General features: G+C 47.6%; 1 protein-coding gene across 2 annotated transcripts; it reads right to left on the bottom strand.

Moving 5' to 3' along the window:
• Positions 1-1,836: 1,836 nt before the first annotated feature.
• LOC106610319 (proline-, glutamic acid- and leucine-rich protein 1) lies at positions 1,837-25,062 on the bottom strand. Of its 2 annotated transcripts, XM_014209603.2 has the most exons (7): positions 24,566-25,061; positions 7,766-7,807; positions 7,044-7,096; positions 6,592-6,636; positions 4,721-4,868; positions 4,246-4,407; positions 1,838-3,468 (listed from the first exon to the last, which is right to left on the bottom strand). In XM_014209603.2, exons 4-7 carry the CDS (start codon positions 6,607-6,609, stop codon positions 2,360-2,362), a joined length of 1,437 nt encoding a protein of 478 aa, XP_014065078.1. In that variant the 5' UTR covers positions 6,610-6,636; positions 7,044-7,096; positions 7,766-7,807; positions 24,566-25,061; the 3' UTR covers positions 1,838-2,359. The 2 variants fall into 2 exon arrangements, with proteins under 2 accessions (XP_014065077.1, XP_014065078.1); XM_014209602.2 differs by lacking the exon at positions 7,044-7,096 and having other exon boundaries at positions 1,837-3,468; positions 24,566-25,062.
• Positions 25,063-25,513: the final 451 nt, after the last annotated feature.

The raw sequence follows: 25,513 nt of genomic DNA, 5'->3' as shown, positions 1-25,513 counted from the left end.
TCTGTAATTGACTAGTGAGCACTCAATCTGTACCAATCCTTAGGCGATTATGGTAAAATGGTTCTGTTGAATTCAAAATGAATGATTCATGATTATTAAAACTGCAAGAAGCTGCTTGAAAGATGGTGCTATCACTTAGCAAATACATGTAGTGTATATCTGTTGGCAGAGCAGTCAATAACTTTCAAAAGCAAATGAACATAAACATACAACAGTAAAGCACACGAGAGAAAGCCCTGTCGCGGTTCCAGTTTGAAAAGCTCACAAAACAACTCCCCCGTTCCCTCTAGGTCTAGGACAATATGGGAGAGGGCACTATTTAGGATGAAACAGTCTCGATCACGACAAAATGGCCGCTTCCAAAAAATCAAGCACAATGCCTTGAAATCACAGCTGTAACTTCTGATGTTAACAGTCCTTCGTCCAGCTAGCTCTTCATTTCCAGTTCCAGTTTTCCATTTCACTTCCTTTGCTTGGTGTTGCTAATATGCAAACGATTACATTCAATATCATAGGTGAAGGTTTAAAGTTAGAGTTAGGCTGTTGAATGAGCAATTGAGCAGATTAGGAAACTCCATGGCAAGAGGACAGAGAGAGGATGTTGTAGATCGGGTAGAGAGCACACTAAGATCAGTCCACATGGTACATAGTTCTAAACCTTGGGAGAGATACACACCACAATTCCTCTTTTGAAATGTCAGAATAGGACAACGTCTGGATGTGTACTAGTAGCTAACGGTGAAACAGCACTAGAATACGTATCAGAAAACCAATGCAAAGTCTTGGCGTGTTTTAACTGTACACACCACCTCACTGACCACTCCGAGTCCAATGGACAGTCAGACAGTCGTGGAGTGATTTCAATAGCTCTTGTCCATCATCATAATCATTGTTCATATCATTATTGCCTTGCAGATTGCCGACCGTCCGAGCAGCGGCGCAACAACAGATCAATGTGGGTGTCAGACAGTGAGGTCAGTCTGTACCAGCCTGTTTCTAGACTAGACCCAGTCTCACCTTGTCAATGACTGTACATCCAACAGCAACATCAACTACTGGCCAGAGAGGGATGGGAGAGGAGGAGAGGAGGAGAAGAGAAGAGGAGCAAACCGTACTCTGATGGGAGGATGGGGAGAGGAAGAAAGCGGGAGGTATTTTTGCAAAGCAAAAGGGCAGGTGCAGCAGAGCTGCAGACACAGCAGGTGGGTTGTTGTGTGTGAGTGTGTGTGTGTGTGTGTGTGTGTGTGTGTGTGTGTGTGTGTGTGTGTGTGTGTGTGTGTGTGTGTGTGTGTGTGTGTGTGTGTGTGTGTGTGTGTGTGTGTGTGTGTGTGTGTGTGTGTGTGTGTGTGTGTGTGTGTGTGTGTGTGTGTGTCTGTGCGAGGGAGACTGTGTGAACATTGTGCTGACTTTATACTGTCTCATGCAGCTGTTGCTCCTCTTCCTGTGACGAGAGAGAAAGAGAGAGAGAGATGGTGTGAGAGAGAGAGAGAGAGAGAGGGAGAGAGAGACAGAAAGACAGAGAGAGAGAGAGAGAGAGAGAGAGAGAGAGAGAGAGAGAGAGAGAGACAGACAGAAAGACAGAGACAGATAGAAAGAGAGAGAGAGTGAGAGAGGGAGAGAGAGAGAAGAGAGAGAGAGAGAGAGAGAGAGAGAGAGAGAGGGAGAGAGAGAGACAGAAAGACAGAGAGACAGATAGAAAGAGTGAGAGAGGGAGAGAGAGAGAGAGAGAGAGAGAGAGAGTGAGGGAGAGAGAGAGAGAGAGAGAGAGAGAGAGAGAGAGAGAGAGAGAGAGAGACAGAAAGACAGAGAGAGAGAGAGAGAGAGAGAGAGAGAGGGAGAGAGAGAGAGACAGAAAGACAGAGAGACAGATAGAAAGAGAGAGAGAGTGAGGGAGGGAGAGAGAGACAGAAAGAGAGAGAGAGAGAGAGAGAGAGAGAGGGAGAGTATCGTTAGCAGTTTCACTGCCGCATTGGTTTCTGCACTTTGAGAAATAATAAAAGGTGTGTTTGTTCCCGGTGGCAGCGCAGCGGGACAGAATGATAATGACCGTCAGAAAGATCAACACAGATAAACAGTCCGACTCCCTCTGTAACCACTTCCTTCCTCCTTTCAATTACAAGGCTGTGATGATCCACTTCCTCTGTGTTACTATGGTGACTTGACATTACTACAGTAAGCCGTTAACACAAGCAGGCCCATACTAGTTGATGTGGGCCTTGGCTTTCTGGCTTCCTGGCTTGAACAGTAGGGGGTGCTACTGGGTCAAAGTAAACACTTTTAAGCGCCATTGGCTCCATTTGTTGTCAGTCAAGTGAGTTTTGGTCACCTGACCGAATTAGTTGGCCCTCATTGGCTGTCCTCATGACGACTCCACGGTGATGATGGCGTCCCCGCCCCTGGGGATGGCCGAGGAGGCGTGGCCACACTGGGCGACCTGCTGCGCTCGGAGGGAACAGTCCACACTGTCATGGAGGAAACCCGCCCCCTCCACTCCATCCCCTTCTCCATCTTGATCTTCTTTCACCTTCTTCTCCGCATCCTCTTCCTCGCTCTTCACTTGGCAGCGGCACACTTCGATGCCGGAGTCGCCTGTGAGCCGGCGGTGACGGAAATGATCCTCATCCTCCTCTTCCTCCTCCTCTTCCTCTCTCCTCTCTTTCTCCACGGGCTCGAAGAAGTCCACATTGGTGGAGAAGAGGGCGTGTTTGGGGGGAGACTGGGTGGGCTTGGGGGGAGAGAGGATGGAAGGGCTCTGTCTCTCTGTGACCCCCCCTTCACTCAGGCCGCCCTCCACCCCTCTCTGCTCAGCCAGCACAGCCAGGGGGTCCATAAGGATGAGTGGAGGGAGCGGCGGATGATGTGAAGGAGGAAGTGGAGAGGGAGAAGATAGTTTGGGAAGGGGGAGAGTGGGAGGGAGAGGAGAAGACGCTGTGGGAGAAGGTGTAGGTAGAAGTTCAGGTGGAGGAGGGGGCAGAGGAGGAGGTGGATATCCTCCAGGAGACAAAGGGGACCTGGCAGACACAACTCCCTCCAGAGATGAACCCTCCCTGGGGAAGCCTCTCAGGACCTCCCCCCCCCCTCCTCCAACCTCGCTACCGGGCGTGGAGGCATGGCTGGTATTATCCGTCTCGTAGGTCACCTGGACAGAGAAGGAGGTGCTGGATGGGGAGGTGAGGAGTGAGCAGGACTCGCAGGAGCAGCTGGTGTAGTTGTCTGAACTCTGAGATGAGGTCAGGCCACCACCGGCACCGCTGGGGCCCGCCCTGGAGCTAACCAAGTAGGAGGGAGGGCCGGGGGGTTGTTGCTGGTGGTGATGGGGGTAGGCTGAACCGTAAGGGGTGGCTGTGTAAGCGGTGGCGCCCCCCATCGCCCCCTGCAGAGCAAAGACGGAGCTGTAGGATGGAGGGGGTGAGGGGGGCTGGGCTGCCACCTCCTCATAGGACGGCAGCTTGAAGGAGGCCAGGAAACCTACAGTATAACACATGACAGATAATCAATTTAATCTCCTAACCACTAGGGTTACATGAGCAGCAATAGGGACTGAAACACCAAGCTCCAAAATAGTAATTGTGCAGTGCATTCCAGTCTTGTTTTTTTAATGATATTTCCACACTATGTGGTCGAAATGACACTCTGAAATTGAGAAAATTATGATAATGCCCTTTTTGTGTAAGAGCTGTTTTAAAAAAAAATCCTGGAATTTTAGCCTGTTCAGGTGAGATGGAGTTTTTGGCCCAGATCATGACATCACAATCAGATCTGATTATTCTGACCAATGACTAGTCATCTTTTATTTGCATATGTATCCTCCTACTTTGAAGGGGTACGCGGAGTAGGCTCTAGAGTCTAGGTGCTCCTATCCGCCAGTCAGTGTTGTGTATGTAAATACTGTATATTAACATTTGTATCAACACGCCCACACGATCAGACTGAGCATTTCAATGACAAAAGGAGGCTCAGGAAAACAAATTATACAAAAATATATCTGGAGTTGTTTACATTTCAAAATAAAATGAAGAAGACTGCATCGGGGCTTTAAGTTGTACTTCCTTGACCTTCCCTGGCACAACGCAGCCAACGGAATTGTCCCAAAAGTTCAAATCCAACCAATCTAGCACCCTAGACAGACTCAAGCAAATGAGCAAACATTTCAAATACTATTTGAACCCAGGTCTGCTAATAAGACGACAAGGTGACGCCGACAATGAAAGGACCAGGGAGAGAGGCGACCGTAGCTATACGTACTGAGGTCCAACATGGATGCAGGGTAGTTGCAGGCTCCGTGATAGGCGATCAGGTTGATCTCCCTCTGTCTCTGCTGCTGCTGGACACGCAGCTTGGCCCGCCTGTGGCGGTAGGCACAGCAACAGCTGAACAGAATCACAATGGTCCACAGCAGCCAGAACCCTGCAGGATACAGACACACAGAGACCCTGTCAATACTGAATTGAATTTAAGCAACTTTATTAATCCCAATTATTGAACAGCCTCTGGTACTGTTGCATAATCATCTTGAAAAAGCTTTTATAAATTGAAATGTATTATACCATAATAAGACAAAACTGTCTACAGTTTGATCGGAGGACCAGCCTTAAGGGCTTGCTCATGTTAAACTCCCGATCTGGTCTGGTTACATACCACAATGCATCAGTATAGCTGTGTGACAGAAAATGCTGACAAGACAAGCCTCTTGGCTGGTACTCTAGTGGTTGTTACTCACACCACAGCTCGTAGTAGTAGGTGCAGCATCCTGTCTCCCCACAGCAGTGGCCGGTCTCACACAGGTAGCCTGGGTTGTTGTTGACCCCAGGGCAGTACTTATGACTGAGCATGGGCTGGCTGCCTGAGCCAGCTTGGTCTTTCACCCCCTAGTGGACAAGACATGACATGACAACAACGTACATGGTAAACAACAACACCATGGTCTTTTAGCTTGAGCAGGGTGTTTCTCAAATTTCCAGTTGTGGGGTTGGAGATGAGTACCCCCCTGGGTTGCACTTTTTTGTTCCAGCCCAGCACCATCTCATCTGATTTAACTACTTAACTAGTCATCAAACCCTTGAATAGTTGAGTGGGTCAGACGTGTTAGCGTCAAACAAAAATGTTTTCATTACCTTTACTTAACCAGGTATACACAGCGCATTCGGAAAGTATTCAGACCCATTCCGTTTTTCCACATTTTGATACGTTACAGCCTTATTCTAAAATGGATTAAATAAAAACATTTCCTCATCAATCTGCACACAATACCTCATAATGACAAAGTGAAAACAGGTTTTTAGAAATGTTAGCAAATTTATAAAAATATAAAACAGAAATACCTTATTTACATAAGTATTCAGACCCTTTGTTATGAGACTCGAAATTGAGCTCAGGTGCATCCTGTTTCCATTGATCATCCTTGAGATGTTTCTACAACTTGATTGGAGTCCAACTGTGGAAAATTAAATTGATTGGACATGATTTGGAAAAGCACACACCTGTCTATATAAGGTCCCACAGGTGACAGTGCATGTCAGAGCAAAAACCAAGCCATGAGGTCGAAGGAATTGTCTGTAGAGCTCAGAGACAGGATTGTGTCGAGGCACAGATATGGGGAAGGGTACCAAAAGATGTCTACAGCATTGAAGGTCCCCATAAACACAGTGGCCTCCATCATTATTAAATGGAAGAAGTTCAGAACCACCAAGACTCTTCCTAGAGCTGGCCGTCCGGCCAAACTGAGCAATCAGGAGAGAAGGGCCTTCGTCAGGGAGGTGACCAAGAACCCGATGGTCACTCTGACATACCTCCAGAGTTCTTCTGTGGAGATGGGAGAAACTTCCAGAAGGACAACCATCTCTGCAGCACTCTACCAATCAGGCCTTTATGGTAGAGTGGCCAGACAGAAGCCACTCCTCAGTAAAAGGCACATGACAGCCCGCTTGGAGTTTGGCAAAAGGCACCTAAAGGACTCTCAGACCATGAGAAACAAGATTCTCTGGTCTGATGAAACCAAGATTGGACTCTTTGGCCGGAATGTTAAGCGTCACATCTGGAAGAAACCTGGCATCATCCCTATGGTGAAGCATGGTGGTGGCAGCATGATGCTGTGGGGATGTATCCTTGAGTGGCCCAGTCAGAGCCCGGACTTGAAACCGATCGAACATCTCTGGAGAGACCTGAAAATAATTGTGCAGCGACGCTCCCTATCCAACCTGACAGAGCTTGAGAGTATCGGCAGAGAAAAATGGGAGAAACTCCTCAAATACAGGTGTACCAAGCTTGTAGCGTCACACCCATGAAGACTCGAGGCTGTAATAACTGACAAAGGTGCTTCAACAAAGTACTGAGTAAAGGGTCTGAATACTTATGTAAATGTTTTTATTTTTAATAAATTAGCAAACATATTTAAAAACCTGTTTTTGCTTTGTCATTATGGGGTGTTGTGTGTAGATTGACGAGGGGGGAAAACTATTTAATCCATTTTAGAATATGGCCGTAACGTAATAAAATGTGGAAAAGGTCAAGGGGTCTGAATACTTTCCAAATGCACTGTATGTTTTATTGAGAAACAATGGATAGCAGACATAAACAGAATACATCTCTAACCTTGTTGATGGTTCCCATGTCTGAACCCTTTGGAGACACAGTCGTCTGCAATGAGAAAATAAACGTTATCTAGGAAGTCTTAATCTGGTCTTTCCACACATTCATCATCGTTGACGTGTAATGTAAAACCGCGGAATCACTAAGCTACTGGTTTGACCACTTTGACCAAAACATCCACATGACTGTGGGCTAGCAGGAGTGAAGACTGTGGGCTAGCAGGAGTGAAGACTGTGGGCTAGCAGGAGTGAAGACTGTGGGCAAGCAGGAGTGAAGCACTTAAAGGGATACTTCAGGATTTTGGCAATGAGGCCTGTTATCTAAACCATAGTGGATATCATGCTGAAGATGCTTGTTATAGGTACATAAGTCCAAAGCTGGTTTACGTGTTAATTCAAGGTTAGTTAGCGTGTTAGTGATACCAGGAGAGGGTTTTGCAGTATACACACCCACACCTTTTTCACAGGAGCTGGACAAATAGCTGATCCAATATGTAGAAACCCTGCAGCTTTGAGAGCAGGTAGCAACACAGTGTGAGATGGACATTCCTTGTTTTTTCAGAATGCTTGTTAGCCCTCTAGTGTCCTCCCATATCCCTTTCTCTCTTCACCCCTCCCGCTCTCTCTCTCTCCATCCCCCTTTTTCTTCATTTTGCTTGTTTACCCCCTAGTTCTCTCCATCCCTCCCTCTTTTTTTGCACTCCCTCCCTCCCTCCCTCCCTCCTTCCTTCCTTCCTTCCTTCCTTCCTTCCTTCCTTCCTTCCTTCCTTCCTTCCTTCCTTCCTTCCTTCCTTCCTTCCTTCCTTCCTTCCTTCCTGCCTGCCTGCCTGCCTGCCTGCCTGCCTGCCTTCCTGCCTGCCTGCCTCCTGCCTGCCTCCTCCTCCCTCCCTCCCTCCCTCCCTCCCTCCCTCCCTCCCTCCCTCCCTCCCTTGTCTTCAGATTCCTAGTTCATCTTCAGTGTTGTACTGTTATTAGCCCCCTATAGTTCCCTCCCTCCCCTACCACTTTCCACCTCCCTCTCTCTCTCCCTCTCTCTCCCTCTCTCTCCCGCTCTCTACCTCTCAACCCTTTTCTTGTTAATCGTTTTCCTTGTTTGCCTCCCACCGCTAGTTCCTTTCTATGTGCTGTGCTGGTTGTTGTGAATGAATGACTGGGGATTGAAAGGTTAGACTCCTTACCTTAGCTGCTGGTCCTTCCGGCCCCTGCAGGGAGATGGTCATCTGGAGAGAGAACAGAGGGGGGGCAGAGTTAATACAGCTGACATTTACACAGGCAGAGCCAGACAGACTGACAGACAGGCTGCACATCAGAGAAAGAGAGGAATGGGAGGAGAGAGAGAGAGAGAGAGGCCAACCCTTCGTTCTGTATTTACAGTTTAGCTAATACATCTAATAAATACAGTCTCCCCATAAAACCTTGTCCAGTTCACTTAACATCTGTAACGCCTAGAAGCCAATATTTATTAGTCTGTTTTTGGGTATACGGTCCCCCCAGTGCCAATATTTATTAGTCTGTTTTTGGGTATACGGTCCCCCCAGTACCAATATTTAGTAGTCTGTTTTTTGGGTATACGATCCTACGATCCTACCTACCCAGACAGCCTGACTGTGGATGTTCACCTATCCAGACAGCCTGATTGTGGATGTTCACCTATACAGACAGTGGACTGTGGATGTTCACCTATCCAGACAGCCTGACTGTGGATGTTCACCTATACAGACAGCCTGACTGTGGATGTTCACCTATACAGACAGCCTGACTGTGGATGTTCACCTATCCAGACAGCCTGACTGTGGATGTTCACCTATACAGACAGCCTGACTGTGGATGTTCACCTATACAGACAGCCTGACTGTGGATGTTCACCTATCCAGACAGCCTGACTGTGGATGTTCACCTATCCAGACAGCCTGACTGTGGATGTTCACCTATCCAGACAGCCTGACTGTGGATGTTCACCTATACAGACAGCCTGACTGTGGATGTTCACCTATACAGACAGCCTGACTGTGGATGTTCACCTATACAGACAGCCTGACTGTGGATGTTCACCTATCCAGACAGCCTGACTGTGGATGTTCACCTATCCAGACAGCCTGACTGTGGATGTTCACCTATCCAGACAGCCTGACTGTGGATGTTCACCTATACAGACAGCCTGACTGTGGATGTTCACCTATACAGACAGCCTGACTGTGGATGTTCACCTATACAGACAGCCTGACTGTGGATGTTCACCTATCCAGACAGCCTGACTGTGGATGTTCACCTATACAGACAGCCTGACTGTGGATGTTCACCTATACAGACAGCCTGACTGTGGATGTTCACCTATACAGACAGCCTGACTGTGGATGTTCACCTATCCAGACAGCCTGACTGTGGATGTTCACCTATCCAGACAGCCTGACTGTGGATGTTCACCTATCCAGACAGCCTGACTGTGGATGTTCACCTATACAGACAGCCTGACTGTGGATGTTCACCTATACAGACAGCCTGACTGTGGATGTTCACCTATACAGACAGCCTGACTGTGGATGTTCACCTATCCAGACAGCCTGACTGTGGATGTTCACCTATCCAGACAGCCTGACTGTGGATGTTCACCTATACAGACAGCCTGACTGTGGATGTTCACCTATACAGACAGCCTGACTGTGGATGTTCACCTATACAGACAGCCTGACTGTGGATGTTCACCTATCCAGACAGCCTGACTGTGGATGTTCAGACAGACAGACAGACAGACAGACAGACAGACAGACAGACAGACAGACAGACAGACAGACAGACAGACAGACAGACAGACAGACAGACAGACAGACAGACAGACAGACAGACAGACAGACAGACCGACCGACCGACCGACCGACAGACAGACAGACAGACAGACAGACAGACAGACAGACAGACAGACAGACAGACAGACAGACAGACAGACAGACAGACAGACACCTACAGACAGACAGGCCCTACCAGACAGGGTTATGTTCAGTAGTAGGGTACATTTTGCAATGGAAAACGAAAATCTGTGTTCTTATTGAGCAAGTTAAGTTGGTACTAACTTCACTGATTGACTACAGTTAAAACATGTTATTCCTTACTGAACGCGACACAGCATTCACATGAACTGTGGAACAGGACAGTTCCTGTAAAAAGGATTAGTCCATAATCAAGTCAAAAGCACATATTGGCTAAAGGATTTGCATAACCAAAAAAGAGCAATGCGATTGTGATCACTTGTAAGCGTACTATCATCCCAGATACCAGAGTCCATCTGCAATGGAAATCAGTGAGCGAGCCCACTTCACGCTTACAATCCCCAGATACAATACCTCCATTGTACTCAGCACGTCTACCTCAAACACACAACCAAACGCAACGCAACACAACGCCTGTGTGTGTCCATTTCAGACAGACAGGAGGACGGTTGCATAACAGTAAAAGGAAAATGCCTATCTGTTTAGTGTTGCAGTTGACTGCGGGTGTCCAGCCACAGAGGACACAATGCTCGCATGGATGGAGACACTGGGCTTATTTTTACACCCGACTCAGTCTGACTGGACGGCATGTCACCAAACATGCAAATGACCAGTCAGCCTTTTGTCAGCTGACGGTGGGTCTCTGTTGGCCAGGCTGCACTGGGCACTGCATCTCTCTCCCTAATACTGCATCTCTCTCTCTAATACAGCATCTCTCTCCCTAATACTGCATCTCTCTCCCTAATACTGCATCTCTCTCCCTAATACAGCATCTCTCTCCCTAATAATGCATCTCTCTCCCCGATACAGCATCTCTCTCCCTAATACAGCATCTCTCTCCATAATACTGCATCTCTCTCCCTAATACTGCATCTCTCTCCCTAATACAGCATCTCTCTCCCCGATACAGCATCTCTCTCCCCGACACTGCATCTCTCTCCCTAATACTGCATCTCTCTCCCTAATACTGCATCTCTCTCCCTAATACAGCATCTCTCTCCCCGACACTGCATCTCTCTTCCTAATACTGCATCTCTCTCCCTAATACAGCATCTCTCTCCCTAATACTGCATCTCTCTCCCTAATACAGCATCTCTCTCCCTAATACTGCATCTCTCTCCCTAATACAGCATCTCTCTCCCCGATACAGCATCTCTCTCCCCGACACTGCATCTCTCTCCCTAATACTGCATCTCTCTCCCTAATACTGCATCTCTCTCCCTAATACTGCATCTCTCTCCCTAATACAGCATCTCTCTCCCCGATACAGCATCTCTCTCCCCGACACTGCATCTCTCTCCCTAATACTGCATCTCTCTCCCTAATACTGCATCTCTCTCCCTAATACTGCATCTCTCTCCCTAATACAGCATCTCTCTCCCCGATACAGCATCTCTCTCCCTAATACAGCATCTCTCTCCATAATACTGCATCTCTCTCCCTAATACTGCATCTCTCTCCCTAATACAGCATCTCTCTCCCCGATACAGCATCTCTCTCCCCGACACTGCATCTCTCTCCCTAATACTGCATCTCTCTCCCTAATACTGCATCTCTCTCCCTAATACTGCATCTCTCTCCCTAATACAGCATCTCTCTCCCCGACACTGCATCTCTCTTCCTAATACTGCATCTCTCTCCCTAATACAGCATCTCTCTCCCTAATACTGCATCTCTCTCCCTAATACAGCATCTCTCTCCCTAATACTGCATCTCTCTCCCTAATACAGCATCTCTCTCCCCGATACAGCATCTCTCTCCCCGACACTGCATCTCTCTCCCTAATACTGCATCTCTCTCCCTAATACTGCATCTCTCTCCCTAATACTGCATCTCTCTCCCTAATACAGCATCTCTCTCCCCGATACAGCATCTCTCTCCCCGACACTGCATCTCTCTCCCTAATACTGCATCTCTCTCCCTAATACTGCATCTCTCTCCCTAATACTGCATCTCTCTCCCTAATACAGCATCTCTCTCCCTAATACTGCATCTCTCTCCCTAATACTGCATCTCTCTCCCTAATACAGCATCTCTCTCCCTAATACTGCATCTCTCTCCCTAATACTGCATCTCTCTCCCTAATACAGCATCTCTCTCCCTAATACTGCATCTCTCTCCCTAATACAGCATCTCTCTCCCTAATACTGCATCTCTCTCCCTAATACAGCATCTCTCTCCCTAATACTGCATCTCTCTCCCTATTACAGCATCTCTCTCCCTAATACTGCATCTCTCTCCCCAACACTGCATCTCTCTCCCCAACACTGCATCTCCCTCCCCAACACTGCATCTCTCTCCCCAACACTGCATCTCTCTAACCAACACTGCATCTCTCTCCCCAGCACTGTTTGAACTCACACATAGATTTGGTACTAGGCCTATCACCTGAGCCAGCACTGTATTGGAGTCAACCCATAATCACCCATAAGCACATTGCATAATGGAGCCCCAATCGCATACTAGATCAGGGTTATTCGACCTTAACGTAGTTAGGAGCCTGCTGGTTTTCTGTTCTACCTGATAATGAATAGCACCCACCTGGTGTCCCAGGATTAAAGGGGAACAATGAAAAAAAGCAGTGGAACTGTCTTAGAGGTCCAGAGTGTAGTTTGAGGGTACTAGTGCAGACTAACAGAAACTAGTCAGTAGCTAATGACAATGACTGATTTCAAATCAGTTAGTTATGGAAATCCTTCATCTTAACCTTCACACATAGTCAAAACTGTAGCTACTCAACATGTCTCACCACTACACTCTACTACACCCTACTACACACTATTACACACTATTATAAACTACTACACACTATTACACACTACTACACACTATTACACACTATTACACCCTACTACACATTATTACAAACTACTACACACTACTACACACTATTACACACTATTACAAACTACTACACACCACTACACACTACTACACACTATTACAAACTACTACACACTACTACACCCTACTACACACTACTACACACTATTACAAACTACTACACACTACTACACACTATTACACACTATTACACTACTACACACTATTACACACTCTTACACCTTACTACACACTACTACACACAATTACACAATACTACACACTACTACACACTACTACGCACTATTACACACTACTAAAAACTACTACACACTACTACGCACTATTACATACTACTGCGCACTATTACAAGCTACTATACACTACGACGCACTACTACACATTACTACACACTACTAAAAACTAGTACCTATAACTACACATTACTACACACTACTACACACTACTACACACTATCAGGGTTGACCCAGAGTCCTCCTAGTAGTCTCCATCCATCCAACTCCTGCTGCTCTCTAACAAAGTGAGGCACTGCAGCAGCAGTAGAGTACAGGGGGAGGACAAGCAGCTGGCGTCTGTGCCAGGTATTGATCAAACAGTAGCAGAGCAACACGCTCACACACACACACACACACACACACACACACACACACACACACACACACACACACACACACACACACACACACACACACACACACACACACACACACACACACAGACACACACACACACACAGAGAGAGAGAGAGACACACACAGCAGTAGCAGAGGAGTGTGAGACTAGTTTGGGATAAACATTACACAGGCAGCTCCGGACTGGAAACCTCACTCCGTCAACGGCAGGACCACTAACAGCAGATGTCAGCCTGGTTAGAGGAGTGAAGATAGTAATGTACTGTTACTGGACAGCGTGAACGGAATATCAGAGATTTTACAAAACATCTAGATAATCTTGTATCCCGTTGTTTGGTCACACTTTATTTGGATAGGTCCCTATATGTGTTCTACAGATCTATCAACAAACTATCAACTGTAACTCTGTTGATGGTCAACAGCTTTCAGGTTATGGTTAGGGTCAGGTTCAGGGTTAGAGTAAGATGTATCCCAACACTTTGGAAATTGTGATTGGCTGAGAGAGGGAAAAAAAATAAGAATTGCTCTTTAGGTTGGTTGCAACTTATACCAGTCCATCTTGACTCAAGATGTAACAAGGATGAAGACTGCAGTATTGACAGTTTGATGCGATTACCACTGAGAGCAAGAGAGATGTTGTCAACAGTGTCAGCAGGACTGTCAACTGGTTGCTGTAGAATTGAGTATAAGACCTACTGTATCTGACTGGGAGTATGAGACCTACTGTATCTGACTGGGAGTATGAGACATACTGTATCTGACTGGGAGTATGAGACCTACTGTATCTGACTGGGAGTATGAGACCTACTGTATCTGACTGGGAGTATAAGACCTACTGTATCTGACTGGGAGTATAAGACCTACTGTATCTGACTGGGAGTATGAGACCTACTGTATCTGACTGGGAGTATGAGACCTACTGTATCTGACTGGGAGTATGAGACCTACTGTATCTGACTGGGAGTATGAGACCTACTGTATCTGACTGGGAGTATAAGACCTACTGTATCTGACTGGGAGTATGAGACCTACTGTATCCACTGGGAGTATAATACCTACTGTATCTGACTGGGAGTATGAGACCTACTGTATCTGACTGGGAGTATGAGACCTACTGTATCTGACTGGGAGTATAAGACCTACTGTATCTGACTGGGAGTATGAGACCTACTGTATCTGACTGGGAGTATAAGCCCTACTGTATCTGACTGGGAGTATGAGACCTACTGTATCTGACTGGGAGTATGAGACCTACTGTATCTGACTGGGAGTATGAGACCTACTGTATCTGACTGGGAGTATAAGACCTACTGTATCTGACTGGGAGTATAAGACCTACTGTATCTGACTGGGAGTATAAGACCTACTGTATCTGACTGGGAGTATAAGACCTACTGTATCTGACTGGGAGTATAAGACCTACTGTATCTGAATGGGAGTATTAGACCTACTGTATCTGACTGGGAGTGATCGGCAACAACAACTCAGTAAATGCATTTCACTGGCGTAGGATGGGATTTCCGGCAGCCAAACAGTCTTATCTACAGGAAGAGAAGTCTTGTAATATCACAGGCCTCCACTCTGCTGTAAAGTTGAGAGTCTGTGGTTTAGCCCACCACATCATACATCATACATTACTGGATCTGAAGAGGTCATTCAATCATCCCCCGAGACCATGTTAAAAACCACAAGACACCTCTACTACAAGTTGTAGATGTCTCCCACACTAACACCTAACCACGGCGCAAAGCCACAGACAGACAGCAAGGCAAGCAGCTTAAAACACTTCCTCACTTCCTGCCTGTTCACCAGTTTGTGTGTGTGTGTGTGTGTGTGTGTGTGTGTGTGTGTGTGTGTGTGTGTGTGTGTGTGTGTGTGTGTGTGTGTGTGTGTGTGTGTGTGTGTGTGTGTGTGTGTGTGTGTGTGTGTGTGTTGCTGGGTTAGATAACGGCAGTCCTGGCCTTGTGAGATATGATGGTTCTGTAAAGAGAGTAAGAAAACAAGCCAGACTGAGGGGAGACAGAGTTAACCCAGGCACCTCTTACACAATAGGCTATACACTCAGAAACAAAGGTGCTATCTAGAACCTGAAATGGTTCTTTGGTTGTCCCCATAGGAGAACCCTTTGAAGAACCCTTTTTGGTTCCAGGTAGAACGCTTTTGGGTTCCATGTACAGAAAACCCTTTCCACAGAGGGTTCTACTTGGAACCAAAAAGGGTTCTCCTATGGGGACATCCAAAGAACCCTTTTGGAACCCTTTTTCTACGAGCTAAAGTGAACACAGGAGCATCCTGGACAGATGCAAAGGAGCTGATTGTTCTGGCAGAAGAGACCGTTAGCTAAGACCACTTAAACAGCGACCAATGGAAGTTATGAAGAAACATTGTCCTCCTAGAGATACAGTGAGGGAAAAAAGTATTTGATCCCCTGCTGATTTTGTACGTTTGCCCACTGACAAGGAAATGATCAGTCTATCATTTTAATGGTAGGTTTATTTGAACAGTGAGAGACAGAACAACAACAAAATCCAGAAAAACGCATGTCAAAAATGTTATGAATTGATTTGCATTTTAATGAGGGAAATAAGTATTTGACCCCCTCTCAATCAGAAAGATTTCTGGCTCCCAGGTGTCTTTTATACAGGTAACGAGCTGAGATTAGGAGCACACTCTTAAAGGGTGCTCCTAATCTCAGTTTGTTACCTGTATAAAAGACACCTGTCCACAGAAGCAATCAATCAATCAGATTCCAAACTCTCCACCATGGCAAAGACCAAAGAGCTCTCCAAGGATGTCAGGGACAAGATTGTAGACCTACACAAGGCTGGAATGGGCTACAAGACCATCGCCAAGCAGCTTGGTGAGAAGGTGACAACAGTTGGTGCGATTATTCGCAAATGGAAGAAACACAAAATAACTGTCAATCTCCCTCGGCCTGGGGCTCCATGCAAGATCTCACCTCGTGGAGTTGCAATGATCATGAGAACGGTGAGGAATCAGCCCAGAACTACACGGGAGGATCTTGTCAATGATCTCAAGGCAGCTGGGACCATAGTCACCAAGACAACAATTGGTAACACACTACGCTGTGAAGGACTGAAATCCTGCAGCGCCCACAAGGTCCCCCTGCTCAAGATAGCACATATACATGCCCGTCTGAAGTTTGCCAATGAACATCTGAATGATTCAGAGGACAACTGGGTGAAAGTGTCGTGGTCAGATGAGACCAAAATGGAGCTCTATGGCATCAACTCAACTCGCCGTGTTTGGAGGAGGAGGAATGCTGCCTATGACCCCAAGAACACCATCCCCACCGTCAAATATGGAGGTGGAAACATTATGCTTTGGGGGTGTTTTTCTGCTAAGGGGACAGGACAACTTCACCGCATCAAAGGGACGATGGACGGGGCCATGTACCGTCAAATCTTGGGTGAGAACCTCCTTCCCTCAGCCAGGGCATTGAAAATGGGTCGTGGATGGGTATTCCAGCATGACAATGACCCAAAACACACGGCCAAGGCAACAAAGGAGTGGCTCAGGAAGAAGCACATTAAGGTCCTGGAGTGGCCTAGCCAGTCTCCAGACCTTAATCCCGTAGAAAATCTGTGGAGGGAGCTGAAGGTTCGAGTTGCCAAACGTCAGCCTCGAAACCTTAATGACTTGGAGAAGATCTGCAAAGAGGAGTGGGACAAAATCCCTCCTGAGATGTGTGCAAACCTGGTGGCAAACTACAAGAAACGTCTGACCTCTGTGATTGCCAACAAGGGTTTTGCCACCAAGTACTAAGTCATGTTTTGCAGAGGGGTCAAATACTTATTTCCCTCATTAAAATGCAAATCAATTTATAACATTTTTACATGCGTTTTTTTGGTTTGTTATTTTTTTGTTGTTATTCTGTCTCTCACTGTTCAAATAAACCTACCATCAAAATTATAGACTGATCATTTCTTTGTCAGTGGGCAAACATACAAAATCAGCAGGGGATCAAATACTTTTTTCCCTCACTGTATATTATTATCATCACAAGGTAAATGGTTAGGAACGTTCATAGCACAATGCCTGATGGACAGTCAACAGTGTGTGTGTGTGTATGTGTATGTGTATGTGTGTGTGTGTGTGTGTGTGTGTGTGTGTGTGTGTGTGTGTGTGTGTGTGTGTGTGTGTGTGTGTGTGTGTGTGTGTGCGCGTGCGTGCGTGCGTGCGCGTGCAAGAAATTCAGCTATGATAGCAAACACCTACAGTAGCGGAGTTTTCTTCTTAGTGAGAGTATTCAATAGGAGATAACTTCTTTAACATACACACTAACACATGAATAATACCCGCTACAACTAAGCCTACAATCAATGTAAAGATCATCTTGAGAATGGTAATTGCACTGTCAACGGGTGTACTTGAGGCGAAGTCAGGTGCAGGAGAGTAGCGTGATGTAAACAGGCGCACTTTATTTTAGTTCCAAAAACCTGAGCACTACATAAATAAAACAAACTCAAAACATAGAACATCATAAAAGTAAAGTGCGTAATAAAAAAACATAATAACAGGAAACATTTACACACAAAACATGATGGGAAACAGAGGGTTAAATACAAGTAGATTGATTGGGGAAATGAAAACCAGGTGTGTATGGAAACAAGACAAGACAAATGGATATATGAAAAATGGAGCGGCGATGGCTAGAAAGCCGGTGACGTCGATCGCCCGAACAAGGAGAGGAGCCGACTTTGTCGGAAGTCGTGACAGTACCCCCCCCCTTGACGCGCGGCTCCAGCAGCGCGCTGACACCTGCCTCGAGGACGACTTGGAGGACGAGGTGCAGGGCGATCCGGCCGGCAACGGTGAAACTCCCGCAGCAGTTCAGGATCCAAAACATCTGCAACCGGAACCCAGCACCTCTCCTCCGGCCCGTACCCCTCCCACTCCACGAGGTACTGAAGGCCCCCCACCCGACGCCTCGAATCCAGGATAGAACGAACGATGTACGCCGGGGCCCCCTCGATGTCCAAAGGGGGCGGAGGGACCTCCCGCACCTCAGATTCCTGGAGCGGACCAGCCACCACCGGCCTGAGGAGAGACATATGGAACGAGGGGTTAATACGATAATCAGAGGGAAGCTGTAATCTATAACATACCTCGTTCACCCTCCTCAGGACTTTAAATGGCCCCACAAACCGCAGACCCAGCTTCCGGCAGGGCAGGCAGAGGGCAGGTTACGGGTCGAGAGCCAGACCCGGTCCCTGCGGTGACGGTCCGCGCTGGCTTTCTGGCGACGCGCGGCTCACTGGAGATGGACATGGGTGGCCTTCCATGTCTCCTCCACGCGTCTAAACCAGTCGTCTACCGCAGGAGTCTCGGTCTGACCCTGATGCCACGGTACCAGAACCGGCTGGTACCCCAATACGCACTGAAAGGGGGAGAGGTTAGTGGAGGAGTGGCGAAGCGAGTTCTGTGCCATCACGGCCCAGGGCACAAACGCTGCCCACTCCCTCGGCCGGTCCTGGCAATAGGACCGCAGAAACCTGCCCACATCCTGGTTGACTCTCTCTACCTGCCTGTTACTCTCGGGGTGAAAACCTGAGGTAAGGCTAATCGAGACCCCCAGATGTTCCATGAACGCCCTCCAAGCTCTCGACGTGAACTGGGGACCCCGATCTGACACTATATCCTCAGGCACCCCGTAGACGTGTGTAAACAGGGCTCCGTAGGGAGACCAGGCAGAGGGAGGAGACGACAACGATCCACAACGACCAGGATCGTGGTATTTCCCTGTGAGGGAGGAAGATCCGTTAGGAAATCTACTGACAGATGTGACCAAGGTCGTTGTGGAATGGGTAAGGGATGTAACTTACCTCTGGGCAGGTGTCTCGGAGCCTTACTCTGGGCACACACCGAGCAGGAGGAGACATAAAACCTCACGTCCTTAGCCAAAGTGGGCCACCAGTACTTCCCAGTCAGACAGCGCACCGTCCGACCGATCCCCGGATGACCAGAGGAGGGAGACGTGTGGGCCCAAAAGATCAACTGGTCACGGACAGCAGACGGAACGTACATACGCCTTACGGGACACTGGAGGGGAGCGGGCTCTGTACGCAACGCCTGCTCATTGTCCGCATCCAGATCCCACACGACTGGCGCTACCAGGCAGGAGGCCGGGATTATGGGAGTCTGATCCATGGGCTGCTCCTCTGTGTCATACAGCCGGGACAGTGCGTCTGCCTTCGCATTCTGGGAACCTGGTCTGTAGGATAGGGTAAACACAAAACAGGTAAGGAACATGGCCCACCTTGCCTGATGAGGATTCAGTCTCCTCGCTGCCCGGATGTACTCCAGGTTGCGGTGGTCAGTCCAGATGAGAAAAGGGTGTTTAGCCCCCTCAAGCCAATGTCTCCATGCTTTCAACGCTTTAACCACAGCCAACAACTCCCGGTCCCCCACATCATAGTTACGCTCCGCTGGGCTGAGCGTCCTCGAGAAGAAAGCACATGGGCGGAGTTTCGGTGGCGTGCCCGAGCGCTGTGAGAGCACGGCTCCTATCCCAGCCTCGGATGCGTCCACCTCCACTATGAATGCCAAAGAGGGATCCGGATGGGCCAGCACTGGAGCCGAAGTAAACAGAGCCCGTAGTTGCCCAAAAGCCCTGTCCGCCTCAGCCGACCACCGCAACCTTACAGGACCCCCCTTCAGCAGCGAGGTAATGGGTGCAGCAACCTGGCCAAAACCCCGGATAAATCTCCGGTAGTAAACCCTAAAAATCGCTGCACCTCCTTTACCGTGGTGGGAGTCAGCCAATTATGCATGGCTGCAATGGGGTCACTCTCCATCTCCACCCCTGATGTGGAAATGCGATACCCTAGGAAGGAGACGGCCTGCTGAAAAAACAGGCATTTCTGAGCCTTAACTTACAGGTCATGCTCCAACAGTCGTCCAAGTATCTTGCGCACCAAGGACACATGCTCGGCGCGTGTAGCGGAGTAAATCAGAATGTCATCGATATACACCACTACACCCTGGCGGTGCAGGTCCCTGAAAATCTTGTCTACAAAGGATTGGAAAACTGATGGAGCATTCATCAACCCGTACGGCATGATGAGGTACTCATAATGCCCTGTGGTGGTACTGAACGCTGTCTTCCACTCGTCTCCCTCCCGGATACGCACCAGGTTATACGCACTCCTGAGATCTAGTTTCGTGAAGAAGCGCGCCCCATGCATTGACTCAATCGCCGTGGCGATAAGAGGTAGCGGGTAACTGTACTTCATCGTGATTTGATTGAGACCTCTATAGTCAATGCACGGGCGTAAACCTCCATCCTTCCTCTTCACAAAAAAGAAACTCAAGGAGGCGGGTGAAGTAGAGGGCCGAATGTACCCCTGACGCAGGGATTCAGAGACATATGTATCCATAGCCACCATCTCCGCTTACGACAGAGGATACACGTGACTCCTGGGAAGCGCAGCGTCTGCCAGGAGATTTATCGCACAATCCCCCCGTCGATGAGGTGGTAATTGAGTCGCCTTCGCGAAATCGGCATATTCTGGGGGGATGTGCACAGTTGAGAACTGGTCTGGACTTTCCACCGTGGTAGCACCAACAGAAACCCCTACACACCTCCCTGAGCACTCTCACAACCATCCCGTGAGAGCCCTCTGTTGCCAGGAAATAGTGGGGTTATGCAGAGCCAACCAAGGAAGGCCTAGTACCACAGGAAACGCAGGAGAGTCAATGAGAAAGAGACTGATTCTCTCCTCATGATTCCCCTGCATAACCATGGCCAAGGATATGGTGGCCTCCTTGATTAGCCCGGACCCTAATGGTCAACTATCTAGAGCGTGTACCGGGAAGGGTCTAACTATAGGAAAAATGGGGATCCCTAACCTAATGGCTAATGCTCTGTCGATAAAATTCCCAGCTGCGCCTGAATCGACGAGTGCCTTATGCTGGGAATGTGGGGAAAACTCAGGTAAACAAACAGGCACAAAGAGTTGATCAACAGAGGACTCTGGATGAGTGTGGTGCAAACTCGCCTGGGGTGACGCCAGAGTGCCCTGCCTGTTACCTCAACTCCCAGAGAAACCAACACGGCACCGGCCGGCAGTGTGTCCTCTGCGGCCACAGATGGCGCACGTGACGGCTCCTCCTCCAGTCTCCCTATGAGCAGCCCTTCCTAACTTCATGGGCACCGGAGCGGGGGTACTGGACAATGAAACCGACAGAGCCCCCTCTGGACGTCCGCGGGTGACCAGCAGGTTATCCAACCGGATGGACAAATCCACCAGTTGGTCGAAGAAAATGGTGGCATCCCTGCAGGCCAGCTCACATCGGACGTCCTCTCGTAGGCTGCATCGATAGTGGTCGATGAGGGCCCTGTCGTTCCAGCCTGCTCCGGCGGCCAAGGTCCGGAATTCCAGGGCGAAGTTCTGGATGCTCCTCGTCCCCTGTCTCAAATGGAAGAGCCTCTCCCCCGCCGCTCTGCCCTCAGGTGGATGGTTGAAGACGGGTGAACTCCTCAAAGTGGTCTTGCGCCGTGTCTCCTTCTCTCCACACGACGTTTGCCCACTCTAGCGCTCTTCCTGTGAGGCAGGAGACAAGGGCGGCCACTCTCTCCCCTCCTGAGGGAGCTGGGTGCACAGTGGCCAGGTAGAGGTCCAGTTGTAACAAGAATCCCTGGCACTGTGCTGCCGTTCCATCATTCCCACTGGAACTCTCTCCGGATGGAACGGATGGAGACAACCCCGGTTGTGCTGGTCAAGGCACTGGAGAGACTTCTTGTCTCTCCCAGCGGTCCATGGTCTGGACAACGCGATCCATCATGGCACCAAGATGTTGTAACATGGCCGAATGTTCCTGGACGCGCTCCTCGACTCCTCTAACCAGGGTACCTGCTCCTGCTGACTCAATTGGAGGTGTGTAATGCTGTCAACGGGTGTATTAGAGGCGAAGTCAGGTGCAAGAGAGTAGAGTGATGTAAACAGGCGCACATTATTTTAGTTCCAAAAACCTGAGCACTACATAAATAAAACGCACTCAAAACACAGAACATCAAAAAAGTAAAGCGCATAATAAAACACCATAATAACAGGAAACAATTACACACAAAACATGATGGGAAACAGAGGGTTAAATACAAGTAAATTGATTGGGGAAATGAAAACCAGGTGTGTATGGAGACAAGACAAGACAAATGGATATATGAAAAATGGAGCGGCAATGACTAGAAAGCCAGTGACGTCGATTGCTGAACGCCGCCCGAACAAGGAGAGGAGCCGACTTCGGCGGAAGTCGTGACATGCACATATTCTTGTAGCTGACTTGTTCTGTATATACCATGCCATGCCGGGAAGACCTCTAGGCCTATACAGGGCCGGATTAAGAAATCATGGGCCCGGACTTTTTTTTTTTTTATAGCCCCCTGCCCCGCCGCCGTCCTACCCATTTCCCTTCTATGGATTATATGTCTATGGTCACATAGCAAGAAGCTGGAGCTGATATTTGGAGTGAATGTTGCCCAAACTGTGGCCTTCCCGACTGTAGGCATACCGGTAACTGCCAAAATAAAGGAAACACTTGAGTAAACAAGGGATACATTATATATGTTATGGTGTTGGTTTAGGTCCACTTGTAGAATCTATGCCAAGGTGCATTGAAGCTATTCTGGCTTGTGGTGGCCCAACACCCTATTAAGACACTTTATGTTGGTGTTTCCTTCATTTTGGCAGATATCTGTATGTGCTTTATTGGGATAAACTGTTGATTCTCTGGTGCTAAATTATGCTCTCTGGTGTATTTTGAACATTGAGAGTGGGCTCCTGTGGTTGTATAAAAATTATAATAAAAAAAATTACATCATTTGTTTTTTGTTGCTGTTTTTTTTGCCTCTTGGGCCCCCTATGAATTTGGGCCCAGACCATTATTCACACAATTGACCAGTCACATTTAATTATAATGCAGTTTACTTAAATGTATTTAATACTCAGTTACCCAATCAAGGCAGGGCCCCCCAGTTACCCACGTGTCCCCCTACCTCCTGTCCTCCCCATCTGATGATTAGCAGAGTGGCAGCAGAATAAAGCAGGCTGTCTACACTCATTGAGAGTGGGCTCCTGAGTCTTCCTGTGGTTGGCGGTTTAAGAAATATACTACATATATAATGTACAGTAAGGGAAAAAACAGAGGAACTCTAGAGCTCTGTCAGAGTGACCATCGGGTTCTTGGTCACCTCCCTGTCAAAGGCCCTTCTCTACCGATTGCTCAGTATGGCCGGGCGGCCTGCTCTAGAAAGAGTCTTGGTGGTTCCAAACTTCTTCCATTTAAGAATGATGGAGGCCACTGTGTTCTTGGAGACCTTCAATGCTGCATACATTTTTTGGTACCCTTCCCCAGATCTGTGCCTCGACACAATCCTGTCTCTGAGCTCTAGACAATTCCTTCGACCTCTTTGGTTTGATTTTGCTCTGACATGCGCTGTCAACTGTGGGACCTTATATATACAGGTGTGTGCCTTTTCAAATCATGTCCAATCAATTGAATTTACCACAGGTGGACTCCAATCAAGTTGTAGAAACATCAAAAGGATGATCAATGGAAACAGGATGCACCTGACCTCAATTTTGAGTCTCATAGCAAAGGGTCTGAATACTTATATAAGTAAGGTATTTCTGTTTTCCCATTTTAATAAATGTGCAAAAATATATAAAAACCTGTTTTTGCTTTGCCATTATGAGGTATTGTGTGTAGATTGCTGTGGATTTTATTTTATTTTATACATTTTCAAATAAGGCTGTAAAGTAACAAAATGTGGAAAATGTCATGGGGTCTGAATACTTTCCGAAGGCACTGTATTTCCTTCATAGTTGTTTTTTTTTTTTTGCCTCTGTGGCCCCCCACGGGCCTGGGACCAGGGACTTCAGCCCTGGTAAACCCCTGCATTATCCCGGCCCTTGGCCTATAGCTCATTGAATCAGCACTATAGTATTTCATCATTGGCAGAGTGGTTATAAATTACCTTTATTATGCGGGGTCGGGAGCTAAAAGCACTTCTAATTATGGGCTGTGTAAAATTGAGGTCATTCTTTGGTGCATTACAGCAAATTAATTTCCAGACAAAGAGATGAGGAAATCAACTTTCAGATATCAGCAACACATCTTAAAATAAAACATAAATGAAAGTATAATCATGCACTTGTGTGTGTGCTGTACAACAAGTCTATTTATGCTCAAAAAGCCTGATTTAGAAAAACTTGAACTTCAGACTGTCCATAAAATCTTAGTCTTGTGAAGCCTAAATATTTGTTGCAATATCAATTGAATTATTTCCAACAATAACAGATATCCACTGAATCGACGGTATGACAACAAATCCGTGCAATCTAGGAACATTGCTTAGAAAACATCACAACGGCATACACAGTAGCATAATACCCCTGCAGTATAATATTGACCAGTTGTTGACAAAATCACCATAACTCACAGCAATCATATCAAGCGAAGATGTTGATAATACAAAATGTGTAAGTCAACATACCGCCTCTGCTTTGAGTCCTAGGCAGAACGTCAACGTTTTCTCTGGATCCATGGCCAGGGGCAGCAGAGATTTAGAACGACAACAGAGAGAGAGAGAGTGGAAAACACAGAGGACTGGGATCTATCTTATTGAGCTAAACCCCCATCTCTCTCCCACATTGAATCCACAGCACAGCAGCCTGCTGCTCCGCCATTCCCCGCGCGGAGAGAACGCCCCTCCCCGAATCCGATACTATCCGGGATACCGCCGCGGCCAATCCAACAATGGTACAGGCTTCGCGATATCGACAAGGGAACTGAAAGCGTCCCAATGGCAAACGGCGCTCAGGTGTTTTCTCTTCCAGCTCGTGGGAAGATGGAGGATTCAAGTTTTCTTTTTTTCCTCGTTGGTGGTACGGGGGCGCTCTTTAAATGATGTCATGTAATTCCAGCCCTCTCAAACTGGGAAAAGAGGAGAGGGCTGTGCAGATGATTGGACGTCACCGGTCTAACTCTGGTTCCTGGCAACAGTCGCAGAGGCTGAGAAAGCGATGGCTGCTTAGTAGAGCTCCGTTTTAAACGACTTTTATTCCAAGTTCAATGTCTTGCGTTGTGTAGATTTGCAAGCAACGTATTTTCTATTTCTTTTTATAGGGGCCTAATTGTTTTAGCCACCATGAGGGCTAGGGATGGGGTAGGGATGCTTGGCCAAGGTCATCCGATAAAGACATGCATGTTGAAATAGATAACGTTAGAGGGGGACACATTTCATTCCAAGTGAGACAAGAAAACAGAAGTGAATATACACGCAGTACATTGACTGAGACAACAATGTGTTGCTTATTACTGTCATGTTACATACCCCTACACGTGTAAAGTGTACAAAACCCCTATGTGTGTGTGTGTGAACTGCAGCTGTTTTATGTAGGACAGGTTATCCTATCCTAACACCAAATCCATAAAAAGGAAG

The sequence above is a fragment of the Salmo salar genome, chromosome ssa08 (genome assembly GCF_905237065.1).
Source record: "Salmo salar chromosome ssa08, Ssal_v3.1, whole genome shotgun sequence".
NCBI classification, from domain to species: Eukaryota; Metazoa; Chordata; class Actinopteri; order Salmoniformes; family Salmonidae; genus Salmo; species Salmo salar.
This window is presented reverse-complemented; position numbering and strand designations above follow the sequence as displayed.

Coding starts and splice junctions, on each gene's coding strand:
- LOC106610319 (XM_014209602.2), bottom strand. CDS start 24,616: ATGGATCCAGAGAAAACGTTGACGTTCTGCCTAGGACTCAAAGCAGAG. Junction 6,637..7,765: donor CGGAAGGACCAGCAGCTAAG/GTAAGGAGTCTA, acceptor TTCTCATTGCAG/ACGACTGTGTCTCCAAAGGG. Junction 4,408..4,720: donor CTACTACTACGAGCTGTGGT/GTGAGTAACAAC, acceptor TGTATCCTGCAG/GGTTCTGGCTGCTGTGGACC.